General features: G+C 46.0%; 1 protein-coding gene across 1 annotated transcript in view; it reads left to right on the forward strand.

Annotated features, from left to right (window-relative positions):
* SH3RF3 (SH3 domain containing ring finger 3) overlaps positions 1-22001 on the forward strand; it is a 413174-nt gene that overhangs the window by 339643 nt on the left and 51530 nt on the right. Inside the window, exons 5-7 of the mRNA XM_050921775.1 lie at positions 7072-7172; positions 10471-10641; positions 20544-20794. Of these exons, the coding sequence (XP_050777732.1) occupies positions 7072-7172; positions 10471-10641; positions 20544-20794 (523 nt within the window). The remainder of the gene's footprint in view (positions 1-7071; positions 7173-10470; positions 10642-20543; positions 20795-22001) is intronic.

Consider the following 22001-nt stretch of genomic DNA (forward strand, 5'->3'; position numbering starts at 1 on the left):
AGAACTAGCCAGAGTGGTGTGACATGCTCCAGCATCCTGTGCCTCTGCACCGAAAAGAGTCGAGAAGAGATACTTTGTTCTTGCTAAGGGAGTTGAATTTTTGTTCTCTAACCCTTCCCCCAACTTGCTGGTGGTAGAGGTAGCTACAGAATGGGCTCTGTAACACTGTCAAAGGGCTACATCATCAAAGAAACACTTGAAGATATTGGACTTCAGGGGGAGGAAGATCTCCTCCAAAGGCCTGCCATTTTGTGTCACTAATTACTAACCTCTGGAGCTGCACGGAAGGGGCAGAGTCACTCTGCTCCAGGGCCATGCATGCATGAAGGCAGCAAGGCGGGGCCAGGGGACACTCAGGAGAGTCAGCAGGTGGGGCCGGGGAACACCCAGCCCCAAATATTGGTGGAGCTGGGCTCCTGGGCTCTGACTATTGCTGGTGCCCAGGCACCACGTGGGAATATAACTCACCGCCTATGGACCTGAGCCACTCTCTCACCTGTTATGCAGGCGAATGCCAAGGCGACATTGGGATTTGGTCTCTTTCCGTCCCTTCTTGTGCGCCAGGCTCCAAACCCAGGGCATCTAAGAGCCCAGGGAGCATAGGGCTGAAAATCCTGCATTTCTGCCCTCAGGGAGGGGCTGAGGGGCTTTGAATAGCACTTTGGGCAGCCCTGTAGGGACTCATGGGAGTCTCAGACTAGTGCTGCCCAGCACAGAGGGGACCAGCTGGGCAGGAATTCCTGTCAAAGGGGCAGTACTAAGAGATAGCTCAGTGGTTTGACCATTGGTCTGCTAAACCTAGTGTTATGAGTTCAATCCTTAAGGAGTCATTTAGGAATCCAGGGTAAAAATCTGTGTGGGGATTGGTCCTGCTTTGAGCAGGGGATTGGACTAGATGACCTCATGAGGTCCCTTTCAGTTCTGATCTTTTATGTTTCTAAGAAATATGATTTTAACAGCTATTCCAGGCTTGCAGATTTCATAGACAAACTTCCCATGGAGGACAGAGTCCAATTTCAGTTCTTTTCATTGAGGGAAGAAAGCTAGTGGGAAAAGTAGCTCACCAGGCCGCAGTGGATGCAGCAGACACAGTCTGGCCACTGGTTTAGTCATGAGAAGGAACTCTTGGCTGCAATCATCAAGGATTCCTAGGGAAGTACAGAACACCATCCAGGACCTGTCCTTTGATGAGCTGAATTTCTTTAATGAAAGAATGGATGAGTCCCTTCATTCTTTAAAGGACTCAAGATTGACTCTGGATTCTCTGGAGATTTATACTCCAGCCCTCAGGAAGAAACAACAGACAGTCCTACGGATTGAAGCCACCCCCTCCTCATACACCTTATTACCAGCGCCCAGCCAAGCCTTTGTGCAAACCTCAGAGGGTTCAGAAGCTTTGCTTCTTGTCCCTCTTCTACTGTCATAGCCTCTACTCACTCCCAACCACTAGGCAAGAGCTATTTTTGACATACTGGTGGAGACTCACCTACCACCTCTGATGCCACCCACCTCTTCCCCCCTCACTGTTGGGGGCCGTTTCTCTTCGCCCACCACTGGAGGAAGATCACTATGGATGGTTGGGTTTTGGAGATTATCCATCATAGATACTCCATAGAGCAGGGGTCTCAAAGTCCCAGCCCACAGGCCATCTGCAGCCTGAGAACCTCCCCACTGGGGCCCGTGGAGGACAGACGCATGCAGCCACGCTGCTGGCAATGTCTGCTGCAGGCACCGCCCCGCCCCACACCCCCCCCCAGCTCCCATTTTCTGGGGGAGAGGGACAGAAATACCATCACTAGTTGCCAGGCAGAGTCAACCATGGAGGCAGCATCTTTAGTTGCCGGGCAGAGTCAGCCATGGAGGCAGCATCACTTTTTTTCCACAGTGAATATAAACAAGTCATAATACTGAACACAACTATCTGATGCACACCTTGCTGCAATCCTGAAGGTTTCAACTGCTCAGTCACTGAGGCCAAACATCAACAAAGTGACAGAACTGAAGTGTTGCCACGTGTCTGGCAAACACTAAAAACTCTCTGGCAGGCGAAGGATTGTATACAGTTGTATGACAGTTTTATTATTTCTAAGAAATTCTAAATAAAAAATACAATATAAACATTTTATTTTCTGAACACTATCTTTAGTGACATATTGGTCCATTGGGAGGATTTGAGGACTGGCATTGGCACTGGCCCTAAGATAAATTGAGTTTGAGATCCCTGCCATTAGGGTGACCAGACAGCAAGTGTGAAAAATCAGGACGGGATAGGGGGGTAATAGGTGCTTTTATAAGACAAAACCCCAAATATTGGGACTGTCCCTATAAAATCGGGACATCTGGTCACCCTTCCTGCCATAGAGTTTCCCTCCTTCCCTCTACACAAACTCCCATCCCAGTCCCCCTTTGGAGACCACTCTTACAAGGTGAATCTTCAATAGGAAGCGGAATCCCTTTTACACTGAGGGGCAATAGAATGTGACCCGTCTCACTATCATGGAAGTGGGTTCTAATCCCTCTATTCCTAATTCCCCAAAAGGATGGAGACCTATCCTGGATCTTCAACAACTTGACATCTTTATTCAGAAGCTGAAATTTGGGATTTTTACATTGACATCAGTAAAGGATGTGGTTCACAGCTCTCGACGTGAAGGATACATGTCTCCACCCTTCACACAGGAAATTCCTGTGTTTTATGGTAGGCCAGGAACACTTCCAGTTTCAAATCCTCCTCTTTGGGCTAGCGATGGCACGCAGAGTATTTATAAAAAGTTTTCTCTGTGGTAGCAGCACAGATAAGATATCATGGTGGGTGGTCCCTTCAGCCCTCCAACCTCTCTTGGGCTGGGGTGGTCATGTGGACAAGCACACTGCAAGGGTACCTGGACCTCGCAAGAGGCCAGAATACATATGAACATCTCGGAAATGAGGGTGGCCCCCCTTGTGTGCAAGGCCTTCCTTTTGTTCATCACTCACTCCACACAGATAACGTTGGACAGTATCACTACCATGGTCTATATAAATAAACAGGGAGGAGCGAGATCTTGTCCCCTCTGTCTGGAGGCCATCAGACTCTGAAACTGGTGCATCAGCAACCACATCACGATACAGGCTGCTTACCTTCCTGGTGTTCACAATTCCCTTGTAGACAGACTAAGCAGAAGTTTCTTGGCTGACCATGAGTGGGAGGTCCACAACGTGGTCCTACGTGAAATATTTACACAGTGGGATACACCACAGACCTTTTTGTGTCCCAAACAAAAAGTTTCCCCTACATTGTTCCAGAGGAGCCATGGGTTGCAGCTCTCAGGGTGATGCTCTTCTGCTGTCCAGGATGAATGACCTTAGATTTCCCTTTCCTCCCATTCCTCTACTTCCACAAGTCATAGGGAAGATATGTCATGACAAAGCCTACATCATTCTCTTAGCACGCTACTGGTCCAGACATTCATAGAACTTCTAAGGATGTCTTCTCACCAGGAATGAAAGTAATTTAAATCTCTTACTGGTAGGCAGAGCTGCTGGGCCCCTGGGCAAGGTAGGAGGGGGGAAGGGTGGTGCCTCGGGCAGAAGGGGTGGGACCAGTGGCACTGGAACAATTTTTAGGGTGAGAGATCCTGAGCTACGCCCCCCCCCTTGCCCCTGTTTGTGCCCCAGGTTGGGACCACAGCTGAGGGTGGCTGCAGAGGCCCAGGCCAGGGCCAAGAGTGGAGCCCCACAGCTGGGACCCCAGGCAGCAGCAGAGGGGCCGGCAGCCGGGACCCTGGGGCCTGCAGTGGAACCCCCAGGTGGGGGCTGGCAGCCGGGACTCCAGGTGGCAGCAGGGCCCCCATGCATAGGCTGGCAGACAGGACCCCGGCGTGGGGCCACGCTGAGTGCAAAGCCTGAGGGTGCTGCAGCACCCCCGCACCCCTACTTCCCGGGCCTGGGGGGGGCTGGGGGCCAGCCTCCCCCAGCCAGCCCTTTAGCGCTGCGCAGCTTGTGCAGCCCGGGGCTCCAGCAGCAATTTAAAGGGCCCGAGGCTCTGGCTGCTGCTGCAGCAGCGGTGGCCGGGAGCCCCAGGCCTTTTTAAATCTCTGGGCCCTGGGGCAGCTGCTCCTTTTGTCCCCCGCTCTCCCCCTCAGTAGCCTTGCCGGTACAGTCCTTAAAGCCCTGCTGCAGCAGCGTTTTAACATCAGCTGTGTACCGGCCCATACCAGCAGCTGCTTTCTTACTGCTACGCCGTAACGGCCCGTAACGGACCACTTTCACCTCTCCTTCCCACTCCCCCAGTCAGGATCTGCCCATTCCTGAACCTCTTAATCCAGGTGGAAATCAGGCACCCCAATCTGGGCTCACTTTACCTCATGGCCCACTTTACTCATCCAGCTATTGTACGGTTTATGAAAAGCCTAATGAGGATTTTCCCACCAGTGATCAAACCTAAATCTCAATGGGACCTTAATCTCATCCTGTCGATGCTCACAGGTCCATCTTTTGAACCTATGGCAATATGTTCCATGACCTACCTGTCCATAAAGGTGGCGTTCGTAGTGTCTATCGCTTCAGCCAGGAAGGTCAGCGAGCTTGGAACCATTATGGCGGACCCTCTGTAAACAGTTTTTCACAAAGAAAAGGTTTATCTTCAACTACGCCTCAAGTTCCTCCCCAAGATTGTTTCTAAGTTTCACATCAATCAAAGTATACACTTAGCTGTATTTTTCCCGAAACCCCACACTTCCTCTGAAGACAAGAGACTTCACTCCCTCAGTGTTCGGCATGCCCTGGCGTTCTACCTACAAAGAACCAAACCCATTAGAAAATCACCAAGACTTTTTATTGCAACAGTGATAGAGTGAGAGAGAGAGATCTCGCGCTCAAGCCATGTCCTCCCAGAGGATTTCTAAGTGGCTTTTGGAATGCATCCTTGAGTACTATAAGTAGCAAAAATCACTCTCCTGGGGATGGTCGAGTCACAACTCACTCCACGCAAGTACAAGCTGTCTCCACGGCATCCCTACATGATTTTCTTCTGCAGGACATGTGCAAGACAGACATCTGGAGTTCTATCCACACGTTCCTGACACACTATGGTTTAGTTCATGTCTCGGCTCTGGATGTAGCAGTGGGCTCTGCAGTATCGTAGATATCTTTACTACCAGCTTCCTCACATCCACCTCCAGTCACCCACATGTGGAATACATGTCACTCGAAGAAGAAATGGAGGTTACTTACTATAACTTTGAAATGTGTGGTCTTATCTGTATTCCACTACCTGCCCTCCTTCCCCTCTGCTTTGGATCCTGTGGGATTGTGGTAAGAGAAGGAACCGGAGAGGCTTCAACCCACACTGACTCTCATACCCTGGGTCGGGGGCACAAGTTGATCTATGGCACATGTGCAGGCCAACAGTTACATGGCGCCTGCTGCACCTGTGTCCCCATGGGTGGAGTACAAAGAGGGACCACACACCTTGAAGAATCAGTAAGTAACCTCCATATATCTTGGCAGCCTCTAAAAGTACACAGCCAAATTCTTCCCACGGATATGCACCCATGGTTTCAAATGACTTCAATATGAACTCAGAATCAGTCCATATGTTGTATTACACAGATGTTAATGCTTCAGTATTTGGTTCTTTGGACCTTAGAGTTGCCTGAATTTTAGTTTGGTGATACTTTTTTCGTCCTGAAAGGTGCTGAGGGACCACAGCTTTTGGCTTCAATTAGCATTGTGGGCGCTCAGCAACTCTCAGGGTTAGGCCTTTATTGGAGTTAAAAATGTAGTTACTAGATTTATAGAGATTCCAGGTCCATTACAGGGTACAGTGTGCAGTAGTTTGAGAGACCCCGCTTTTGTAAGACCCCATTCATCATGAGGTATCTTGAACACGCTGTAGCATCAAAAGTTGATCTACCTCCATACAATTTTAGGGCTGTGAACTTTCCAGTTAAAATAATACCTACCTCTTATAGAGCACTTTTCTTCAGTAGATCTCAAAGCACTTAACAAAGGATTTGTCACAGACATAGCCCTCTGCTCCTGTCTTCTCGTACAATTGTCTCTAGCACCTCTGGTTTGTAAACACTGACGTTTGTGTTATCTCATCTACCATCCCTTCACAGTCCTGTGCAGCAACTCTGTTTACAGTGACATACAAACATTTTGCCAGAGAAAGAATTCCCTTTATCCTTGCCCTGTTAGCCTCTCCCACTCTTTCTCATTCCCTTTTCTTGCACTTCCTTCCTGGGCACCTTTCAACTTTTCCAGTTAGTGGGTTACCTAGCTCCTTGGCTCTCCCAGCTCATACTTATCTAGTAATTAGCCCCAGCTTCCCTCAGTCAGGCCCTTCTCTGGAAAAACTAAATTGACTTACAGTGACCATAGTGCTGGTTCAGAGCACTCTGTTGCAGGAGGCTAGTATCATTATCCCCGTTTTACAGATGCAGAACTGAGGCACAGAGCTGGCTTGCCTAGGGTCACCCAGCAGGCTAGTGACAGAGCAAGGAATAGAACCAAGGTCTCTTGAATCCTAGTCCAGGTCCATATATGCCTAGCCACACTGACACCCCTGTTTTCACTTGCACTGCCATCTATCTCTGTTCTTTAAGGAGCTAAAGGTTCCTGATCATAAAAAGAAATATTCAAATAAGATCACATCAGTGAGTGAAAATTATCTATTTTTTAAAAAATATATGAATATTTAACCAAAGTATTAAGGAAAAGAAAATGAGCTAGTAAAAAAAATGTTCTTATCAAATTAGACACCATTACAGGGGACATAAATGTTGAACTGGTTTTATAAACTAGCCAAGTGGATTTGCTTTCTAAATGTTTTAAGGTTCATATTCAAGTTACAGGTGAACTATTCTGACATGCCTGTGGAAATGCTATTAACAAGCTACTGTCCCTTGTGCCTGAAATGTAGTCTTGGAATTTCTGAGGCTAAAAGCCCATGTGTCACACAGTATCAGTAAGGTGGCAAATCTGAGAAATAGGCTTTGCTTGGAAACTCACAACAGATGTATTTTACCCTGTATTTTAGGAAATGATGTATCTCACTTCTTGTGTGTCTTATTTTTATGTTTCCAGGACTCCTCCTCAATTGGAACAGCTACAGTGGCTGGACCCAGAACAAGTGCAATAACTGGAGATCAGGGAACACCGACAAAGGTCCAGCTCCCCCTCAATATGTAAGTAGCCAGTTCATGTTAATCACACTCAGGCATTTTGCAAATCACTTGTGGTTTTGATTATTTTTTTTTTTTTTGTATTTGAAAGAGTAGTTCTCATAGCAGCAGCTCTTTGAATACAGTTATCTCAATCTCAAACCTTCTGCTGAAATTGAAAAATGAACAGTGAAAGGCCAGGTCACCTTTCTTTACATAGGCCTTTTTTTAGCTTACAGAATATTTATTACAGTTCTCTGAATCATTGCAAAGCAAACAGAGTGCCTATCTGCTAGAGAAAGCCTGCTCCCTTAAATGAAAGGCTTTAGGAAGGCACACTCCCATACATTGGAACAACTGAGTCAATCATCATTCAGATGACCTGTGTCTAACCATAAAAAGTAGTCCAATCACATTCTTCAGTACAATAACCAAAGACATCAAATGGAACATTTTAAGTGCAAGAATATCATGAGTGTATAAATACTAGGTGGGAGAACAGTAGGTTGATTAGATAGGGATCCATTATAATAATTCTCTTCTAAGCCAGTGAATATATTGGGTACCTAAGTCATTAAACTACTGAACCCCTTCTTCTAATAAAATATATGAAAACCCAACTGAACCTAAACATACGTGTTTGTGCATATAATGCCCTAAAAGACATGTAAAATGAGACATGTAAAAACATGTAAAAAGAGGTGACAGATCTGCTTTAAACGGAATAGGAAATTCCAAACCATGAAAACTAGCCCTTAGTAAACCCATTCTGCCACAGTTAGGTACTAAAGCTTAGAGGATACAAAACATCATTCATTGCTCTGAGATTCTGATGAGAGAATCATATCATTACTCTGCAGTCACTCTGCGGAGCCTGTGTGATATTAATGTGATGATACATACTGAGGCTAATCCTCCTCCTACCTTTCCAGATGCTTAGGGCCCTGGTGGAGTTCTGCTCTGCAAGGGAAGATTCCCTTACATATTGATAAAATCCAGTACTCAAGTCCTTAAAAAAAGAAAAGAAAAGAAACGTTCCAGAACACATGATTTCAACAACAAGAATGCCTTAGGACAGGTTGAATCACTGGCCAGAGGTGCAGGGATAGTTATCAGTAGTACCAGAACCATAGTTAGAGACTGGCTCACGCTCTGAAACATGAGAATTTATATCCCTTCCAAACATTGGAGGTTTTTTAAACTCTCACTATTGTAACTCCAGACATTCTCGCTGCCCATGTGTATGTGTAATCCCTTTATGAATCCTGCCAGCTTTTGGCATCAAACGAAGTGCAGGAACACCTTTCCGGAGCATTCCAGCACGACTCAAGTGCTGGATAAAAAGGGTAAGTAGGTCTAAGACTGTCTAATTTAGACTAAGTTATACCTCCATTTTACACATGACCTCTGAATTAAGCCCACAATATATAGACCTAAACAAGTACTACCCAGAGGCGAGCCATGCTTCTTGGTCCCAAGTTGTGCAGCCTCCACACTCTCCATTGTATCCTAGCAGAGCACTGTGATGAGGGATGAGCACCGAAGCATGTAGCACTGTTTCCTGTCAGGCAGATGCATTTCAGTGTTCTGCAGTTCATATGCAGCCTCATGTTTTCTGTCAGGTGAGCACCAAGAGAGCTGATCATTGCTACCTGATTATACAGACTGAACAAAAAATATGCAGAATGGTTTCTCCTGTCTGTTGACTAATGAAATATAATTATATCACGTGCACATGGTATACGGAGCCAAGTACGTCAACCTAAGCATGCCCAGAGGAGCTGTTATGAAATATTTTGTATTCTACTCATTACTGTTGTTTATTTACTGGCTGCAAAAGAAAAATAAAAATCTACTGATAACATAAAGGAATAAAATAGGAAAAACTAATAGGATTTATTCTTCAATTATATTTCCTAAAGAGCAAAAGTAAAAAGCCAAGCATCATATTTGTTGGTTGCAGGTCTACAATCACTGTGGTTATAGTTTTCATAATTTCTTTGTTTCTCTGCTAGTAGGTATACACTGAACCCCTTCTAATCTTTCCTCAATATGAGGGTATTCTGCTACATTTTGTAGGGTAAATGCAGTTTTCACAGCATTTACCCATTTGTTCTAGACCTTCTGTACCCATTTGTTCTGACCTTCAAAACAGCACTCAGGAATGAGCAATCATAAACAGGCATGGTTGGAAATCTCCTCTTGTAATGGCGGCAAGGGGATAGTGTCAAAAAACTTTATTGTTATAAGATAGAAGGTGCTGCGGGGTGGTGGTTCTTGTTATTTTTTCCTTAACAGGCTTCCTAGCTATCCCCCAAAGTATAAGCAATCATTCTGAATTTTCAACAAGCATCTCCCAAACACTGGGACTAATTTTAGCAGCTATAAGTTGTAGTATTTCATAGCATGAGTCATGTCCCTGAAGTATTGAAGCAAGAACAAAAGAGAGATGAAAGGAAAGATCATAAATAAAGGGAATAAATAAAAGTATAATTAAATATATAAAAAGTTATAGCTATTGAGATCAAGATTAAGTTGTGCATATTGAGATAAAGAATAAGGTTATACGCTTATTGCATACAAAAAATATAGGGTCAACTCTGAGTCCTTGCTGTGGAGAGACTCTCATTGATTTTAATGGGAGTGTTGCCTGAGTTAGGATGCCATGGTTTGGCCCTAAGACAGTTGTTAAAAGAGTATCATCTAATCCACACACACAGAAATGTAGGAGTTCTCATATTGGACCAGTATCTTGTTTCTGGCAGTGGGTAATACAAAATGAAGAAATCCTATAGCAAACATTTGTGAAATAATCTGCTTTCTTCCTAACCTCCAAAGTTAGAGGCTGGATCAGGCTCTGAACCATACACATTTATATCCTCTCCAGACATTTGACTTTTTAAAAATACTTAGTATTGTAACTCTGGACATTCTTGCTACCCATATGTATGTGTAATCCTTTTATGAATCCTGCTAAAGTCTTGGCTTCAGTGCTGCTTTGTGGCAGTGAATTCGGCTGGCTAATTGTGCATTGTGTGAGAAAGTATTTCTGTGTGTCAGTTTTAAAGTTCTGCCTTGTAATAAAATAAACTATCCCCTTTGTTCTCATCTTGTGAGTGAGGATGAATAGCAGTATTTGATCAGCGAGCTCTGTGCCGTTCATTATTATGTATACCTTAATTACGTCCCCTCTTTAGTCATTGTTTCTGAGCAGCATGTGTGTCACAGGGCTTTCCCACACTGTTAGGCTGAAATAAGAACCTAACATCACTTGTTTTGGCATCATCTATACGCTCAGCATATGTGTAACTTCTCCCTGCAGCTACTTAGCTCTGTATGCATACAAGCCTCAGAAGAACGATGAGCTGGAGCTGCGTAAAGGCGAAATGTATCGGGTCATTGAGAAGTGTCAGGATGGCTGGTTCAAGGGGACATCTCTGAGAACGGGAATGTCTGGAGTCTTTCCAGGCAACTACGTGACTCCTGTTTCCAGGTGAGGAGGTTACTAAGTAGCTCTGCATAGGAGCAGGGGTGTACAGAGAGGAGGGCAGGAGTTCCTACTTCTAAGGAAAAACGGGTAGATTTAGTTTAAATTGCACACTCTTCCCCAAAAGCTTGATTAATGGCAATTTTCTACAATTAGCATCTTTGGTATCTTGGTTTGTTGATTTTGGTTTTAGAATCACTCACATTTTCAAGAGACATTGTTAATTGTTTAAAATTACTACATTTACAGTTTATCTGGATTGCCCACCCCATTATTTTAAAGAACCTATGAGCTATGGAGTCCTTATCCAAAAAAAGGAACTAGAGGAGTTTTACAATAGAGATGAGAAAAATAAAGAGAGATTGTAGTTTGTTTTTCAACACCTCATCATTTGTAGTTTGGTTATGTAAAACCAAAACTGCAGAGTCCTTTGAATAGAGGTTCAATTTTATCAGAAACCCCCAAAGTTCAGAGGTGGAAGGTAAGTTTGATAAATTATTCCTGTTTCAGCCATCTGTGTATCAGAAATAGAACGGAGTGAAAAGAAACACGGCTTTGGATTTTGCAAAATTTCATTGGTCAGAGTTTTGTTTGGCAAAACCAAAACAAAGGCTGTTTCTGACAGCATTTTATAGAAAACCTGGAAAGTTGAGGGAAAAGGTCTAGGTAACTGATTTCAGATTTGATCCCTCCCTAGTTTACTGCAATATACAGTATGTGGTGCAGACAAAACTAAAGACAAGCATAAATTGTAAAGAAAAACATAATAAATAAAGGGAGTCCAACGAAAACCAAACCAGAGAACCATTTCAAACTGGTATTTTTACTTGAACCAGAACCGAACCGAAACCATAATTTTATCCAACTTACTTAACCTGATTTGGAACCAAACTGAAAAAAAAATGGGCTACTGGTTAAAGGTTCAGCATTTTTAAGCTCAACATGCTAAAAAATTACTGTGACCATATTTTCATTATAAAACAAGACAACAGACTAAATAGGCATGTAATTGGTGCTAGAAAGGTCTGCCCCAGTATATAGTAGAGCCTCACAGCAGTGTTGGATTAGCCACTGGGCCAACAGGGCCTGTGCCTGGGGCAGCCCCTGGAAAAATGGGCATGCCCCAACTTGCTCTGCCTGCCCACGGCAAGCCCCTGCGCCCCGACCCCACTCCTCAACAGGAGCACTGGGTGGGCAGGGGAAGCCCCTGTTCTCCAACCTCGCAGGCGGGGGAAGCCTCCATGCCCTGATCCAGCTCCCCAGTAGGAGCATGGAGGGAACTGCAGGCAGAATGGGTGGGGAGGGCCCCCACTTGCTCTAGCCCAGGGTCCCACAAACCTGTTATCCACCTCTGTCTCAGAGTTACAAACACCTTGGAAATGAGTAGCAAAGAGTCCTGTGGCACCTTATAGACTAACAGAAGTTTTGGAGCATGAGCTTTCGTGGGTGAATACCCACTTCATCGTATTCATCCATGAAAGCTCATGCTCCAAAACTTCTGTTAGTCTATAAGGTGCCACAGGACTCTTTGCTGCTTTTACAGATCCAGACTAACACGGCTACCTCTCTGATACTTGGAAATGAGGTTGGTTGTAATTCTGAAATGTTCAAAATTCTGAACAAAACGTTATAGTTGTTCTTTCAAAAGTTTACAACTGAACATTGACTTAATACAGCTTTGAAACTTTACTATGCGGAAGAAAAATGCTGCTTTTGCTTTATTTTTTTAATAGTTTACATTTAACACAGTACTGCACTGTATTTGGTTTTTGTTGTTTTGTTTTGTTTTTGTTTTGTCTCTGCTGCTGCCTGATTGTGTATTTCCAGTTCCAAACGAAGTGTGTGGTTGACGGGTCAGTTCATAATGCTGGTATATGTAACTCTGAGGTTCTACTGTAATGAGAAGAGAATGACATGACAATGAGAATAGACAAAGGCCAGCCCACAAGTGTAGGAAGGGAGGGAGGAAGTTTAGGAGCAGGCTGCATACCACACGAGGCAGCAGGGGGCCCCAGAGGCAGATCTCTGAGACTGCCCTGGGGAGTAATCAGGTGGAATCCTCCCTGGTCCCAGAAGTTAACAATAATTCTTCAAACCCAAGGAAAAATGTAGTAGCTCCCCAATCCTTCTGCACCTTAGGCAGGCCTCCTTTGACCCATCTCCAGTATCTGGTGCATTTCCTCTGGCCAGTTGCCCCACTTGAGCCCCCAAACTCAAATTTATCGTTTCACCGCAGAAGTTCAATATGACACAGCAAATATTAGAAGATGTTATTTTAGATTGCTCGAACAAATTGTTCATAAAAAATAATTGTGTTTATTTGACAACACGAAAACACTAGGAAAACTCGTGAAGTGGAAGATAAATGGTCAAAAATCAAAATAGTTTCAATTTTAAGTTTCAACTTTCTTTTCTGAATTACTTCCACTAAGATTGATATTTGATTCAAATTGGTTCAAACCAATAACTGAACCATTGTTTGGGTTTTTTCTGATGACTTGAACCAGAATTGAACCCAACACACTGACTGCAACTGAATCGGAACCTGAACCAAAACAAAATAAATATCGGTTCGACTCTCTGAATAACTGTAACATTGTTTTCACTTTGCCCCACCTGTAGTCTAGCTGACATTCTTAGGTTGCATTTCAGTGCCAAAAGAATTAACGCTATAGCTTTGTAATGCCTGAATTATTCATTCATCTAAATTTCTTTATCTGATTTTTATATAGCAACTTGGCTGCCTGCAGTACTTGACTCTTTAGCTCTTAACAAGTAAAAGGTTCATGCTGTGGTTTGGTGATCCGGATCAGCAAGACTTTGCTAAATGCAGCATGTCATAGCTAGAATAAGACACTGAAAAGTGCTAAAAGGCAAAAATGTTTTCTGCACCACATGAGTTCTGTGATTAATTTTATGATCCATTAGAAATGAACGTGTAATTAAAACAGTCTGTTCACATATGCAGTACCTTAAATGAAAACAGCAAGAAAAATACTATAATAAACAAACTCTCCCATTTGTCACAGTCTTTGATTTACCCGTTTTCCTTTCCTTCAACCAGCAAAACAAAGGAGAATGCTAGGGAGCAGGGTAGAGGGCTGTGCACGGCCAGTTGGGAACAGGGACAGAGTATCCAGGAAATGTACTAATTTCAAGTATCTCTCAGGCTCTCTCTGCTGGAGGGTGCCTATGGGATTCCCAAGCAGTGTTATTAAACCTGCAGGGGCGCATCTCTGCTTGTGAGCACAGAGGTGTGCATGTTGCTATATTGGTGATTCAAGCCTATTGCAGGTGATTTAGCCAGCTCTCTCTGACTCTCATTTCCTACTTGTCCACTTTTCACAATGTCATTGAGGGTGACACATAGCACCCAAAGGGGGCAAGGACCCTAGACAATGTGTCACCTCTTCCCTGTCTGGAAGCAGGGCCGTCCTTAGCCATAGGCAAAATAGGCAGCCACCTAGGGCACCACTAGGTCTGGGGGCACCGCTCTGCCGGGAGCCCGGACAGACGGGAAGCAGTGGAGCATGTAAGAGCAGGGCTGTTGGGTCCTAGAGAGACGAATGCAGCACAGTCTGAGGGAGGGGATTGGCTGCTGGGGTCTCTGGGAAGCAGTGGGGGAAGGAACTCACCTGCGAGTGTGACTCCTTCCCCTGGCATGAGGTGAGGCAGACTCGGCGGCTCTGGCAGTATCCTTTGTTGTCCTCCATAACATCCATTCTTCTCCCCCCTGCCCCACGGAGCACCCCACCTTTCTCCCTCCCCCCATGGAGCACCCCTCTCTCCCCGCTCCCATCCCTGGCTGCCTACTGAGGAATGAAAGTGAAAGTAACTCACTTCCTTGGCAGGCAGCCAGGATTGGAATGATCGCACAAGACTGGGCTGGAGATAGCCAGATAGCATGTGCAAAAAATCAGGACGGCGGTTGGGGTAGGGTGAGCAGATGTCCCACTTTTATAGGGACAGTCCCAATTTTGGGGTCTTTTTCTTATATAGGCTCCTGGTGCCTATATAAGACAAAGCCCCAAATATCAGGACTGGCCCTATAAAATCAAGATATCTGGATCTGGTCACTCTAGCTGGGGAGCTCATCTCTCCCCCAGGCGGAGCTGCACAGGGCAGGATGAGCTGTTGTGGCTCCATGGGTGCCCCATCCCTGAGATCAGATGCTGTGCTAACTTCACCATGGTCCGTTGGGCTGGCGGTGGTGTCCATTGGCGTGTGATCGGACCTGAGGGTTTGCTGCTGCTGTTGCCACTCTGCACCTCAAGAGGTGGATTTTGGGGTCCTGCAGTTTTCCACCTATCTCCTCTTCTACTGCAGCTGTTGGACCAGCAGGCTGGGGGGTTGAGCCAAGCATGAAAGCAGTGCTGTGTTACCATTTAGATTGTCATTTAACAAATTTGTTTGCCAAAAATGCTTGCTAACAATTCTGAATTCAATTTCAATTTTTTTTTAAATAAATATCTTAGCCAAAAACAGAAAATTAAGTTGTTGACAATTATTTGTGACAAGTCTGATATAGGGAAGCGAGTGGGCCAGTTTTCATCAGAGAAACAAAAAATGTTGACTGACTTTCCTATAGCCCTGTTACTGCTAAATAGAGCCCTCCAACAACTGTAATATGCTCATCTCCTTACTAGTGTATAGAGCAGTGGTTCCCAAACTTTAACAGCCCACGAACCCTTTTCACTAAATTGTGAAATGTCATGAACCCCCTCCTAAAAATGAATATTTTCAGGAATTTAAGTTTAAATTTCCTCAGTGTGATGGATGCCCCAACTCCCCGCCCCACTCTTTCTGGGGCTCAGGCTGGGGTTCGGGCTGCCAGCTCCCCCACTGATGGGGGCAGGGCTCAGGCTGCCAGCCCCACTCTTCCTGTTACTCAGGCTGCCAGCTCCCTTGCTGACCGCCAGGACTTGGGCTGCCAGCCCCAATTGCCCGACCCCACTCTCCCTGGGGCTTGGGCTACCAGCCCCATGCGGAGCACTGGAGTTTGGGCTGCCGGCTCCCACGCTGACCACCAGAACTCGGACTGCCAGCCCAAACTGCCCAGCCCCGCTCTCCTTGGGGTTCGGGGTGTCTACCCTGCCACCGGGTCCCACCTGCTGTCTCCAATGCCCCGGGTGCTCTGGCCGCCATTAGTGAAATTTTTCTGATGAACCCCCTGTAATGTTCTGCAAACCCCCAAGGGTTTGCGAACCCCAGTTTGGGAACCACTGGTATAGAGCAGGGGCCAGCAACCTACGGCACACGTGCCAAAGGTGGCGTGCCAGCTGATGTTTGATGCTCTGGGGTTCCGGCTGCTGCCCCATTACCAGCGGGGGTCCTGGCCACCGGCCCCACTTAGCACCCGCTGCTGGCCTGGGGACCTCCAAGGAACCCCAGGCTGGCAGCGGGCTAAGCAGGCCGGTGGCTGAGACCCCGGCTGAGCCACTCAACCCACTGTCGGCCTGGGGTTCCATTCACTCAGCTGGCAGCAGGCTGAGCGGGACTAAATTCAACGAAATAGGAAAACAAGAGCAACTAATGACAAAGTGCAGGAACCTAGAGAGCCTCCTGAAGCACAGTGATAGTTTTGATTAAAATGATCTTGAATTGTACTAAGAATTGCGTGCACTGTCATCAGTGTTGCCACATGCAAAATCAATGATGGACATTGTACAGTTTATTCATACCCGCAAACTTGTTGAGATATAGATATATATAGATATATATAGATATATATCCTAATGTGTACATTGCCACTCATATTCTGTAACACAATTCCTGTAACAGTAGCATCAGGAGAACAGAGTTTCTCAAAACTAAAGCTCATTAAAAACTATCTCCGCTCTACAATGAGTCAGGAACACTTGACTGGTCTTGCTATTCTTGCAATCAAACAAGACATCACTTTGCCTTTGTCATACGATGACATTATTACTGATTTTGCAGCCAAAAAAGCCAGAAAGATTGCTTTTAATTAAAAACAAATCTTTGTTTCAATACCTCTTCATATAAATTTCCAATAAAATGGTGACAAATTTAAAAAATTATATTATTTGCACCATTCTGTCAAATCAGAATTTTGTCTATAGTGCTACTTCTTTAGTGCTAGCCGATCAGCATTACCGTGTGCTTCATTAACTTAAACTGGTTTTAATAACATGCATGTGGCAAGTTTTCCAGTAGTGTAAGCTTATGTTTGTGTTGCTCAGAGCAAGTCAGGCACAGGGGCACCAGTTTAATAATCCCGCCGAGGGCACCATAAATCCTAAGAATGGCCCTGTCTGGAAGTGGGGGGAAATGTTCAAGATTTTCCACATTTTCCAGTTTAAAAGAAACCCAGTTATACCACCGTGAAGATGGATTCAAAACAACATAAATAGGCAAACTTTATACAAAGTGAAAAAACGTAGAACTCTATGTTTCTATTATTTTTCTTCCTTCTCTTGTTTATCTTCCTGTCTTCACATTTTTTGACTGTAGCATCTTGCATCCTCTCGTTAGTGTGTGTGTCCATGCTTCCCCTCAGACTTATTCCCTTTTAATTGTTTTCCCCTTTCACTCTCTTTCTTTAGGACTTAATATTTTCTTCTCTGGTTTGGCCTTTCACTCTGTCTAATTTGTATGTTCAGTGTTTCCCCTCCCTCTCCTCCTTTCCCCTCTCTCTGTCCTATTACACTTAGACTAAAGTCCTCTCACCCATCCAGCCTCCTACAGCCTGGTCTTAGCTCCCTTCCTTTAACTCCTTTCCCCTGGTCTGATTTCCTGCAATCTCTCCCCTCCATTTTCTCCAGCCCTAATAGTTCTCTCCCCACCCTCCTGGGTCATGTCCTCATATTCTGCCCTTTGCCCTCTTCTCTCTCCTCCTCTTGTGGCTCTCAGTGCAGTGAGGTGGACAAGGGAGGGCACTGAGAACAGAATAGCACCAAAGCCATTTGCTCTGTTTCACAGCACTGCTGGGAAGTCAGAGGCAGGCACTTGGCTAGTGGAGAACACACTATAAATGGAAGAGCAAGTAGAGTGCTGGCATCTGTACAGCATTTTCACCCCTTCTGACTGCAGTTACTAGGTCAGTGGGAGGGAAAGAATGAGACTTGGGGCAAGTCTACACTTAAAAAGCTGCAGCTTCGCTTTACTACGTGGATGGGAGAGCTGCTTCTGCTGGCGTAGTTAATACGCTTCCGCGAGAGGCAGTAGCTATGTTAACATAGTGCTTTCTACACCCAGGGTTAGGTCCATACAACTACATTGCTCAGGGGTAGAGATTTTCACACCCCTGAGCAGTTTACTTATACTGGTGTAAGTCTGTAGTGTTGACCAGCGGTTCTCAACTGGGGTCCAGGGCCCCCTGGAGGGCTCCGAGCCCATTCAGGGGGGTCACGGGACCCCATTGCAGGAACCCAGAGCTCGAGCCCAGGTGGCCCCCAGCCATGGGGCTGAAACCCCGAGCCCTGGTGCCCCCCACTGCAGGCCTGAAGCCAGGAGCTTTGGCGTGAAGCTGGAAGCCCTGGCACCCCCGACCCCGGGGCTGATGAAGCCCCGAGTGCTAGTTGCCCCCCTCCCTGCAGTGCCAGAGCAGCCCCAAGGGCAGCCCCACACACCCCCACACTTCCTTCTCTACCCGCCCCAAGGCCCCACCCCTTGGCCAGGTCAGAAGGGGGAAGCCAGAGTCGGTCAGTGCGGGCAGCTGCTGCTCTGGCTGGTACCATGGAGCAGGCGGCCTCGTCATTCCCTCGCCTGCTGTTGGTGCCCTGGGTTGTGGCTGCTGCTCCTCAACTCATGCAGCTAGTAAGAGCCACCCAGGCAGGGGGACCCAGCTCTGTGGCTGGCAGAGCCCTTGGGGACCAGTGACCATAGGGGAGCCATCCTGGTGCAGAGCCCCAGCTACCCCCTCCCTGAATCCTGAGCTACCCTCCACACCTGCACACAGCTCCAGCTACTCCCTCCCTGCTCCCTGAGCTACCCCCTGTCCTCACACAGCCCCTAGCAACCCCCTCCCTGCACCCTGAGCTACTCCCTTCCCTCACACACCCCCTAGTGACCTCCTCCCTCCATCCTGCATTACCCTTCCTCTCGCACACAGCTCCTAGCTATCCCCTCTCTGCGGGGGTGAAAGTAACTTACAGGACTTACTGGTACAGCCGGAGTCCTGAGGTGGGCGTGGCCTCATCTGGAAGAGGCGTGGCCTCTCAAGATTTAAAGGCCCTGGGGCACCAGCTGTGGCTGAGAGCCCCAGAGCCTTTAAATCAAACAGGGCTCCCAGCTGAAGAGGTGGCTGGGAGCTTTGCGGGGCTGGGGCAGGGATTTAAAGGCCCAGAGCTCCTGCCGCTGAGGGGAGCTCTGAGCCCTTTAAATCCCTGCCCCAGCCTGGCCGCCAGAGCCGCGGCCGGGATTCAAAGGGCTCTGGGCTGCCTGCAGCTGCAGGGAGCTCTGAACCCTTTAAATCCCAGCCGCGGCCTGGATTCAAAGGGCTCTGGGCTGCCTGCAGCTGCGGGGAGATCTGAGCCCTTTAAATCCTGGCCCCAGCCTGGCCGCTGGAGCTGCGGCAGGGATTCAAATAGCTCTGGGCTGCCTGCAGCTGCAGGGAGCTCTGAGCCCTTTCAGTCTCAGCCGCAGCCGGGATTTAAAGGGCTCTGGGCTGCCCACAGCCACGGGCAGCCCAGAGCCCTTTCAATCCCCGCCATGGAAGCCAGTGTGGTCCGGCATGGCATACTGGCTCTTGCCAGTACGCCGGACCGTACCGGACCGGCTTACTTTCACCTCTGCCTCTCTGTACCCTGAGTGGTTTTCAAACTTTTGGTGCGGAACCCCACCACACATAGTCCAGGCAGGCTGGGTGGTCTGCTGAGGTGAGTCAAAGGGCGGAGGTGGCGCTGCCTCCCTGAACCCTACTATGTGGAACCGGCCCAAGCCCTGCTGGCCCAAAGTATGTCTATGCCCGAGAGGGGGGCCTCAGAAGAAAAAGGTTGAGAACCCCTGGTGTAGACCTTGGTCAGCAGAGGAACAGGGCTCTGATGAGCTGGCTGCATAAAGGAACAGTCTTGGCCCTGCATCCTCCTCTCTCTGCTTGCCCAGAAAACATGGATAATCAAAGGGTTTGCAGGGCCAAGCAGGTAAGAGAAGGAAAATGTGTACAATGAGGGTGAGCTGCTAGGGCTGGGTTTTGCAGGGGTGGTTGGTTGGTTGCTTGTTTGTTTGCTTGTTAAACAGATCTCCCTTCCAATAAGGTCAGTTGAGCTCACCTAGCCTCTAGGCTCAGTTATCATTCTTCTGAATTAGAACTGAGTGAATGGTTCATGTGAAAATCCAAAGCCAAGCAAACCAGCTGTTTTTGAGGCTGCCTGCCCAAACCCGAACATCACCATTCTGATTCAACTGTCATCCTGTACGGATTTGGTGCTGCCCATCTTTTATTCCACATAAATTTGCATGGAGCTCAGGCCCTACGTTAATATCTTCACGGCTCATTTTAGTTATTTTTTCATTGCCACCTGCAAACATAGCCATGCTGTACAAAACAGCATTTTGACGACGTCCGTTTCTTCTGGATTTAGTTGGTAATATGTAGATGTCTATTAGAATAAATTGAAGCAGGAATTCTGGATTTCAAACAAGTTAATGGAAAAAAAAAGATGATCCTTCTGTTCTTATAACATTTGTATCTTGTGCTGAATGTTCAAACTTGAGAGATCCCCCATGTGGGGACAGGGGAGAAGGTGCAAAATTCCACCAAAATACATATTTTTCTGGGAAATATAAACAAAATATAATACTTAACCTTAAACTTCATTTTATTTTAATACCTTAATTTGTATCATGTCCCGCTTCAGGGGACTTCTGGTAGTTTATGGCAATCACTGCAGTATACAAGTAACTATGTCAACAGAGTTTTCACATTATACTTCCTTTCTCTTTAGAGTGCCTATAGGAGGTGGCCAGCCCAGGAATAGCTTAGCAGGCGGGGCTCAGACAATAAAAGGATCCCCAGGAGCTGTTCACCCAGGAGGTGCAAGTCTTACAAACACGGCCACTGCTGTCAGACCTGTTGTTCCAATCACTGCACCTCAGACACATCCCCAACAACAGACAGCGTCTCCTCAGATGAATAACTGCATGAGGTATTCAGCCCAACAAATGGTCAGCCAGACTCGCAGTGCCATGCAGATGGGTAGGTATAGTCTCCCTAATGCCTCTTGCCTTACCTTCTCAGAATTTGACATTGTATCCCGCGTGAACAAGCCACTGGAATCCTATTGTATCTACAAGTTTCCTTTGCAAGTGTTTCATTTTAGTCAAAGCTCAGCCCTCTGTAATAGGATATGTTTTATTGCTTATAATATTTACAGACTTCTATTGATCTCTGGGAACTATGCTGTGTTTATCAGATTGTGCTGTTGTCACAGCTGAAATAGATTACAATGGTTACAAATATTTACATAATTTATTTTAGAGAATAAAGCATCCTGCATACTAAGAAGATTAACATTTCTAAGTCCAGTTGGCTTAGTGACAAAAAAAATTACTGCACTTATCACAAACAAGTAATATGTGACTTAAAATTAAGAAACATTTCACTGGGCTTCAAGGGTGAAAGTTATATATTAGGCAGAAGAGGACTCAGCACTTGTGGTAAGGGAAGATATCCAAAAAATAGTGCCACCTCTTTGAAATGCGAATAAGAGGTTTGCACAGCAGGGGACCAGTGTTGTTTCTAGTTTTCCTTTTTGATGCAAAGCATGGGTTTTCTGGAGCATACTGCTTTCCTGATGTTAAATAGCTGTAATGTTGAGTGAATTAAAAGTAAATTACATGGTAGATCTTTACAGCAAAATGTAAAGCTGTTTTGTTTTTAATATTTTATAGTGACTTGAGCCCTTGTGTTTTATGAAGACTGAGCTAGAGAAGCACTGGGAATGCTGGCAACTGAAGATTTTAGATTCAGAACAGACTAGACAAAGTCTGCTACTAGCTAAGACATAGATTCTCAGGTTAAGGCCAGAAGGGACCATTATGATCATCTAGTCTGACCTCCTTATAACTCAGGCCAAGTGGACGGGTAATCAAATCCCCATGAATCTAAATCTTATTTTACTGAAAAGCAGCATGGACTCTATTTCTTTGGTTGTAACACATAGTGGCATCTCTTTACATGCATAGAACTCACGCTACAATATCCTCTAAGTATCATAATTCGTTTTTTGTAGTTTAGAGAGAAGATTCATAGACTCCAAGGCCAGAAGGGACCATTGTGATCATCTTATCTGACCTCCTATACAACACAGGCCATAGAACTTCTCCAAAATAATTCTTAAAGTGTATCTTTTAGAAAAACATCCAAACTTGATTGGAATATTGCCAGTGATCGACCACAATCC

This window comes from Gopherus flavomarginatus, chromosome 1 (assembly GCF_025201925.1).
Source record: "Gopherus flavomarginatus isolate rGopFla2 chromosome 1, rGopFla2.mat.asm, whole genome shotgun sequence".
Classification (NCBI taxonomy): Eukaryota; Metazoa; Chordata; order Testudines; family Testudinidae; genus Gopherus; species Gopherus flavomarginatus.